Raw genomic sequence first — 8,436 nt, 5'->3', positions numbered from 1 at the left:
TCAAGGTCAGTTTATTCACGGAGTTCATCTACGTGGTTATGAGTCATTGACCTAAAAGGAACTTTTTGAATGTTTTTGCTTTGTCTCAATTTTTTCAATGAAATCACAATTGTTGTGATTTTACCACATTATCATCTTAATTCCAAGTCAGTCCCAAAATTACCCTTTTAAGACATTTTACGGGAACTTGAACGGGATCGGGAAATGGTGTCCTTTACGACGCATTAGCTACATGAGAGGTGCATGGTGGTATCGTGCTGACAACAACGCTAACAGGGCAATCTACATGGGTTTCGGTGCGCGGTGTGGCGGTGGGGATAGATCTGGTGAAGTCATTTCATTGGGTAAGTATTGACCAGTATCACACACAACATCTAGTTGTGTGCAACTTCTCCATGAACTGAAGTTTCCCAGCCATTTTAATAATTTTGGTCCGATTTGCCCATGTTGACCGGCAGTGTAGAGCGCTCCGTTGTTGACCGTTCTTTGAGCGTGTACTGTGTGTGGGTGGACTGCTAGCTATTTTATGTTTTGTTTAGATCAGATATTTTTTGTTCTGTGTTCTAAGTAAGACTGCTTGGGTACCTCGGATTCTGCCTATGGAAGGCTTGTGCTTTAAATGAACTTGTGCATTGTTTCAGTATGTTGTACATTATGGTTTGTATGCTGATAATGTTTCTGTTTCTTTTGCTCCTCTCATAACAAATGAAATGAGTTTGGAGGCAGCTGGAAGAATGCCAAAATCTGCTGCCACAATGGAAGAGTTATCAGTTGTATTGTGTAAACATAACCAAACAGTTTTGGCAGATGGAAAGCAATTAACTTCAAAGGGATTTCACTGAAAGGGAGATATTCAATATTGTAGAGGTGTATTATGTATAAAAAGTATGTGCATAAGTTACCTATATAAACAACTTGCAAATTTATCTACCTTCTTGAGTTTACACACCTGCCCTCTGTTTTTGCTAAGTGAGAACTAATGGGGTCAAAAAGTGTGTGTGTAGTTTGCACTAATACTGTCTACTGTAGTCTCCTTGAAGCTCATCAGAACACCCACCTTTCCTTTTGGGGTAGGTTTGAGGTAAGCTTTGAGGAGCTTGGAGGAGGTTGGAAGAGACTCAGGAACAGTCAGCTTAGTTTGAAGGAGCTGTGAGCTGGCTAGAGAAGTAACAGGAGCAGGCCCAGTGTGTGTGAGCTATAGTAAGGTGCTGCTGGCATTCCATTCGTGGTCTAGTTGCTATGGGAAGATCTGGTGCTTTTAGGCATAGAGACTTGAAGCACGAGGGAATTAATTATTTACAAGGCCCTTGAATGATGTATATATTTCACTTATGCTAGATATAATTGTTATTCAAAGAGATAGGTGCAAGCTTACCAGAATTGTGTACAATATCTGCAGGAGGATAGGTGCTCATACCTGTCTACTTTCATTGAAAAGCAAACAACCAGGTCGAAACAACACTCGTGTTCCAAGAAGCCCGCAGTGTTGCTTAACTTTGTTTTGTCCATCTGTGTATAAAATTGAAATGCAAAAATTAAGCATGTCATTTGTAGCCTAGCCATGTAGCCATTTGGGCATTGTGGAGCTACTGTAATGATTCGGATTGTTGAAGATCACCGACAAAGACAGGAACTCAATTGCTCCCCTGCGGATTACTGCATGCCCTATGTTCACACAGCAGGTTTTCTCAATCTTGAGGGTCTGTACTTGTTGTGAAGCAGCACTTGAAATGACAAGCAGTTGATCCTTTTCAGAAATGGCGGCTTTACCACAGAAGAGATTTTATAGGCAAAGAGCTCATTCCAACCCAATTGCGGACCATTGTTTTGAATAGTAAGTATGGTTATAAATGTGCAAAAGTGTGAATATTATCATAATTTGATGTTTCAGCAATATTCACCGAGCTTTCAGTGGGCTGTAGCATATGATGACATGATCACTAATAAGCCAGTGCTATACAATCTGGAAATGATACAGAACCCAAAGATTCTAAGCACACTGCTAAAATGTATATGATTGTTTTGCCTTTAGAAGCCTTCACTTGTTAACAGCCAGGCTATCCCATTTGCTTCATTTAAATTTTTTGGCATAAGCTCCACAGGATTTCACAGTTTATTGTCCTGCATGTTTTGTTTAGCCTTGCACAACCACTGTGCTATGGCATAATCAGATCAACTATGTTTATAATTGGATTAGTTTCAGTGATCTCAAATCCCTATTAGCACTTTTGTATTTGTGTGAGGCCTATTGCCATTTACATCATGCATTGTCTGTCAGGTTCTTCCTTTCTAATGTGTTCCAGTGGTATTGTCAGTATCTGTAGGAAATAGGGAGTGGATGATATTGTCATGCATGCTAACAGGGTGTCAGTCAACAACATTTTGTGTTGCCAGCAATTTGTCAGGATTTACTTTTGCTTTTCACCTCTTTCAAGCTCTTTCACTGTGGATATCCAATCTATAGTTAAATTTGGATCAAGATGCTTTCCTTGTTGCATTTCCCATTGTCCTGTGGTGGAAGCTCTCATTACGGAATGTCAACAAAAATATGTTATTGACCATGGCTGGTTTTGTTGTTTGTCTTAACCATACATTTTAACACTTCCTGCATGTTTGTGGAGGACCTGCCTAAACTTTACAAGCTGTGTTGTTATGCTGCTGTCTTCCAGTCCTGTAGCTCCTGATGCCATGGACTGGTCGCCATACTACCCGCAATTCTTTGAAAAGAATGCAGAAGAGCAGCTGCACCTGGTCCGCTTTGCCGATGTCGGATGCGGCTATGGTGGTCTTTTGGGTAAGATGGTAATACTGGACACACCTTTGGCCCCCATTGATGTAGTTGCATGACAGAGCTTCTCTTCATGTGAAATGGTGTTATCTAAAAGGCGAACAACCCAAAATCAAAAGGACTTGAGCAACTATGAGCTTTAATATCTGGTTGCCATCAACAGTCCATTTTATGTTTTGTCATTTTATGCCAGCTGTGCATAGTAAGCAAGGGGCACTGGGTAATGGCATGAAGAGGTTTAACTGAAGTTGTTTTAAGAGATACCTTAATTTTGACCTGTCAAGTCAGAGCAGGCAGGCCAGGACCAACCTAGTTAAGCCGTATTCTTGTTCGCGTAAGTCAGGGTTTTGTTCTTTTCCATGGTAATGTATTTTCTATGGGTCTAACGTTCTTCCAGGTGATCAAGCAAGATCAGTCGAGGCTGCTGACTGGTGACCATCGCCACCATGACTGTAGCCCGGGGGAGGGTGTAAGGATCGGAGTCGAAAGGGCGGCATATTTTGGATCACGAGACCCTAGTTCAAATACTGCGCTTCGTATGACGTTTCAGAGAGCCTATTAAAACTGGCAGACGTGCGAGGATATGATGGTGATCAGCCAAATGCGTCGACCAATGTGGAAACGATTCTCAGGGACATCATTTGGAGCTTGACTTTAAGTGACCAACATTGTGTGACATAGAACGTGGCGCACCCGGGTATTATTGCGGCTGGCATACGGTGAGTGATCTACAAAGATCACGTTGAATGATATTCGGAGCTGAACGTGCTGTTTCTATCCTGTAAGAACCTCAGACCACCGGGGGCGGATACTTCCATGCTTAAGGTAGCTCATCTTCTTCCCAATGTTTGAACCACTTGTACGACGTGGAGCTTAAACCATGTATTGTACGACCTGGGACGAGCAAGGACATAGCAGACGTGGACATTATCATGATGTCAATTGTACCGAAAAAGATGCAGAAGAGACGTGGCGCCCATAGAATTCCGTACACGTAACTGTAGGCAACACAATGTCTCTAGTAAACATGCTCCTCAATGCGTTGCTGTTTGATTACGTCATCGCTCCTTGCTCAACGTTGATTGCCGGTCATTTGACGGCCATGCGACGCCATGACGATGATTGTGCTTCCATTGTGTCTGATGTGTAACGTTAGCGCGCTTATTCACAAATGTCAAGTGATAATTACTAGCTGGCTATTGTCAAGACCCGGCCATCGAAGTCGACGAAGTCAAAGAGTTTGGAACGATTTATGCTAACGGTGGCCGTGTCCGAAGTGTTGCGAAACGCGAGTACTTTTGTATTGGTTACTGGTAACCGCGAGTTGGATCTTACGCCCGTCTGGTTGTTATGGCTCAATCCTGCGGGCTTTAGACTTGAGCTTGGCATTTTTCAAGTCCTGGTCATTTTAGGTGACGTTGAGCATTCCGTGGTCGCGTAACGAGGTTTCCATAGCCTCAGCAGCTGAATGTATCATGAAGCACCCAGCGACAACGCTCCATGGGCCCAGACGGTATTGGACCGCCTCCGCGTTTTGTAGCTGTTGCGTCTGTTTACACCACCCAGTTTTGTTTCACGTGATCTTTTCCGCCGCCGGTTCGTCTGTTTATACCACCCAATTTTGTTTCACGTGATCTTCTCAGTCGCCGGCTGAGAACGAGCATCACTCATTAAAAGCGCACTAACATCGGCGGAGCCACGGCTGGCTGTTACGTGACCGGCTCCACACGGCGAGCCCTGTTTTTGGCTGCGCGACGGTCCGTTGTTTCCAGCATGAGACGGCGTTGGTCTCGTTTCACTCTGATCCCGAATGGGTCGCCGAGATCGTGGACGTTTTGGCCCATGTGTAGCATGGCTGGGCGTCATTGTTCGACATTTCTGTCATGCAGTCAGCATTTGGATCTTTGATCTTTTGGAAGCCGCTTCATCCGGGGGTTTATAATGCAAATTTCAAGATACGATTTTGTAATAGACAAACGTGATACGGTGGGGTGTCGATACGTTCAAAAAAGATGCAGGTGGATGCCGAGCACTTCACTGAACCGGCCAAAGTCACGCGCACTCCTGCACCTATACGGCAGTCGGTAGCGGTCGAACGCTTGCCACTGTGGCTGTTGTCAGCCGCTTTGGTTTGTGCGTGTGTTCGCAGTTCGCTTGTCGACCATGTTTCCCGACGTGCTGATGCTGGGTATGGAGATTCGGGTGAAGGTGGCCGATTACGTCACGGATCGCATCAAGGCTCTCCGCGTGCAGAACCCGGGCCAGTATCAGAACGTGGCCTGCCTCCGCTCCAACGCCATGAAGCATCTGCCCAATTTCTTCCGAAAAGGCCAGGTGAGATGTTGATTGTGGGTGTTGAAGGAAATGTTTCACATTTGGAGATTGTGATTGAGATTGAGATTGTGAGAGAGATTGAAGCATACATAAGAAAATTGGCAGAAATCAAACGTCGGGCGTTTGTGTACCAGACGTGTAGAAATTGAGATAAAATCGCGGCCTGTCAGGGAATTGCAAATGAGCGGGTTTTGGAAGGATCAGTGACGTGAAGAACCAGCACGGCCTGCCTGACCTTGGGAGGTCACGGCTGGCCCAGCCCGACCGGCGCCCCGGGTTGTGAGTTGTGTGGGTTCGCTGGATCGATGTCACATCCCGCATAGGAATATGTGTCCCGTCTTGGCCCGAGTTATCTGATACACTGCCCCTTGCCCCAACTCGGCCCGAGGTCTGTGGCACCTCGCATCGGACCCCGTGCCCCAACTTGGTCTGAGTTCTCTGACATCTGGTATCGATCCCTGCGCCAGAGCCTGACCCGGCTTCTGTGATGCCACTTGCGTTCGATTTCTGCTGAGCGTAGTTGATGTTTGGTTACGGGTATTTATGTCGAACGTTGAGGTCGCGTTCATTGTCTGTGTGGGAGCCTGGAGGCTGTTTCCACTCTATGGGCAACGGCCCTCCCCCCTCCCCTCCCTCCCCATTCCACGCGTCGGGCGCCCGCACTCTCCGTAATGGTGGGGAGGGGGCTGTCCCCTTCAGTTACAGGATGCCGTATTCATCTCTGCGCTGTGTGTTGGTTGCCTAGCTTATTTCTCTTCAGTCTGCAACGTTCTTCTCCCCCGGCAGCTGACGAAGATGTTCTTCCTGTTTCCCGACCCGCATTTCAAGAAGGCCAAGCACAAGTGGCGCATCATCAGCCCGACCCTGCTCAGCGAGTACGCCTACGCCCTGCGTGAAGGGGTGAGCTGTGCTGTCTTAGTCCGGCCGGCAACGACCCTGACCTTCCGTGCGGGGCTTACCGTCTCGTGTGCTTCGCGTGATGTATGAAGCATGCCCGCTTTCAGTGCCCTTGAGCTGCGGAGCGTGAGTCACTCGTTCAAGATGATTGTCGTTGTTCGCTGCGCATCGCATGCAGACCGGCATCAGGGTGGCATCCCATTCATCAGCATATTGGATGTGTTTAGGTCGTACCTCTCGTATAGATTTCTTCAGAAGTTTAACGTATTTCGAAAGGTATCCAAAATACGGCTGTGGGCGCGCACATATGCTCAGGACGAGAGCAGTACGTTTGTTGTGTGTCGTCGCGGTGACCGCGCTGGCGCCGGCTCAGTGCGTGCCGGCGTGTGTGCGCGTGGGGGTGAGTGTCACTGGCGGGGGACGTGCGTAGACGCGGTGGCTGTCCGCACTGCAGGGGATCCTCTACACGCTGACCGACGTCCGGGACCTTCACGACTGGATGGTCCGGCACCTGGAGGACCACCCGCTGTTCCAGCGCCTCTCAGAACAGGAGCTGGTTAGTGGCATGACAGCCGTCGAGCCGTGCAGTGGTATGTCGGTCACGTCATCTGTCGTTCGCTGACCTCAAGCTGCGCTGTCTGTCACTCCTTCTCGGATCAGGTCATGTCACCTGTCACGGTCGAACCCCAGTCTTGTCCCGTCTCTTCACAGGCCATCCAGTTTTTTAAATGACCTTATAGGATGGGCTCACACGGGCAAACGTAAATACACTGCTTACGTAACACTGCAAACGTAAATACACTGCTAAGTAGCCTCGGCTTACGGTACCTTTGTGGCGGTAAGCGTTACCTGCCAAAGAGGTGTTCTCCTCTCTTCTCTGTTTTGAAATATTCCGAAGCCTCAGGACTTCAGAATTACTGTGATATTTTGGACGCAATTTGTTACGTGTTTGCATGTAACTGACTCGCGGCGGCCCATAAATAGTACAGAACACCGTAGGCTGGCTAGCCTACTCCGCGAGGAGCGCGATGGCTTTCATCCCTGGTATTGTGGGTCTACAGGGTCAAGGATGCGTGCATATTTATTTGATTTAATTGTATATTGTTAGTAGAGTATGTGTAAGGTGACACCCACATAATCTGAATGCACACTTGGAATCAAATATGTGCCGAAATGAGACGACCGTGGGGCTTTCGCCGGCGCCGAGTCCTGTGACCGCTCCCGCTCCTCCGGGTGTGCGGGTCTGCGTTAGGGGGGGGGGGGGGGGGCGCAAAACTGAGCATAAACGGATCGCCGTTAGTAAAGCTGCGCAGGAAAAAACGCCTGCCGTTGATAGGGCAGGGCCGTGTTTGTTCGGCTGTTATGTTCCATGGGGGATTCCCGCGAAGACATCTGCTACACTTGCGTGTGATAAAAACAGCACTGTGTGGAAGTCACCCAAACAAGCCGTATGTTGTCTTTGTCAGCGGTTGTGCGAATGACAACTCATTGGCATATCTGCTCACTTCTGTACGCGGGGCGTGCATTGTTGACATCTGCACAGACGTGGGTGGTAAGAGGACGTGTGGGCTGATGTCGCCGTGTTTGTCGTCCGCTTCAGGGCGGGCGGTGACACGTCAGACGGTCGGTATGGATGCTGTCACCGGCCCGCCTTAATCGCAGCTGGAGCTCGCCTTTCCCTCCCCTTCCCCTCCCCAACCCCCGGTCCACACCAGGTAACGCCAGGCGGCCGCCTGCCCGCCGTTTCAGAGCGAGGACCCGGTGGTCAGCCAGCTGTTCGACAGCTCCGAGGAGGGCCAGAAGGTGACTCGGAACAGCGGCGAGAAGCTGCTGGCCGTGTACCGGCGCGTGCCCGACCCCGGCCCGGCCGGCGGCTGACGGTCCGGACTGCGCTGCAGACCCGGTCCGGACTGCGTTGCAGACCCGGCCCGGCCGGCGGCTGACGGTCCGCTCTGCTCCGCAGACCCGGCCCAGCCGGCGGCCGACGGGTCTGGCCTCGGCTGTCGGCGCCGACGCTGTTTTTGTGGTGGACTGCTGCCTTGCTTGTGTGGGCTGCCGCAGGCGTGTTTTGTTTTCATGCCCAATGTTTATGTCAGACGGGTGGAAAACCCATCCGGAGCGTGGAAAACCCAGTCGCAGCCGAAATAAACTGGTGACACTTGGTGGACGTTTTTGTGTCTAGACGCTATGGATTGCTTTGGGACTAGAGGACGGAAAGCGACAGAGAACGGGCATGCTGTTAATGCTCGCCTGTACTTTCGGCGACGGAGATGATTTTGTGATCCGGTACAAATCAGATTGGGGTTTTCTGGTATGAAAGACAGTCTGCGACTCTCCGAAGCGCTCACGGAAGCTGCCAGCAAATGTTGCCACGAGCTCCACCACGTACAAGTCCAACGACACGATCTCTCATCGAA

The 8,436-nt window shown here is 49.3% G+C and overlaps 1 protein-coding gene across 1 annotated transcript; it reads left to right on the top strand.

Moving 5' to 3' along the window:
• The first annotated feature begins 260 nt into the window (after nucleotides 1-260).
• On the top strand, nucleotides 261-8,186 carry LOC119112266 (tRNA (guanine-N(7)-)-methyltransferase). The gene is made up of 7 exons (XM_037236373.1): nucleotides 261-344; nucleotides 1,756-1,834; nucleotides 2,670-2,794; nucleotides 4,938-5,122; nucleotides 5,909-6,022; nucleotides 6,474-6,575; nucleotides 7,769-8,186. Exons 1-7 carry the CDS (start codon nucleotides 287-289, stop codon nucleotides 7,895-7,897), a joined length of 792 nt encoding a protein of 263 aa, XP_037092268.1. The 5' UTR covers nucleotides 261-286; the 3' UTR covers nucleotides 7,898-8,186.
• Nucleotides 8,187-8,436: the final 250 nt, after the last annotated feature.

This window comes from Pollicipes pollicipes, unplaced genomic scaffold, assembly GCF_011947565.3.
Source record: "Pollicipes pollicipes isolate AB1234 unplaced genomic scaffold, Ppol_2.1 Scaffold_7261;HRSCAF=8764_pilon_pilon_pilon, whole genome shotgun sequence".
In the NCBI taxonomy this organism is placed as follows: domain Eukaryota; kingdom Metazoa; phylum Arthropoda; class Thecostraca; order Pollicipedomorpha; family Pollicipedidae; genus Pollicipes; species Pollicipes pollicipes.
Note: the sequence above shows the minus strand (reverse complement) of the source record. Positions and strands in the feature narration are given on the sequence as shown.

Bases quoted from the DNA above. Each gene is read 5' to 3' on its own strand.
- LOC119112266 (XM_037236373.1), top strand. From the start codon at position 287: ATGGGTTTCGGTGCGCGGTGTGGCGGTGGGGATAGATCTGGTGAAGTC. The intron at 1,835-2,669 runs GTAAGTATGGTT...GCTGTCTTCCAG, and splicing joins GCGGACCATTGTTTTGAATA to TCCTGTAGCTCCTGATGCCA. The intron at 6,023-6,473 runs GTGAGCTGTGCT...TCCGCACTGCAG, and splicing joins CCTACGCCCTGCGTGAAGGG to GGGATCCTCTACACGCTGAC.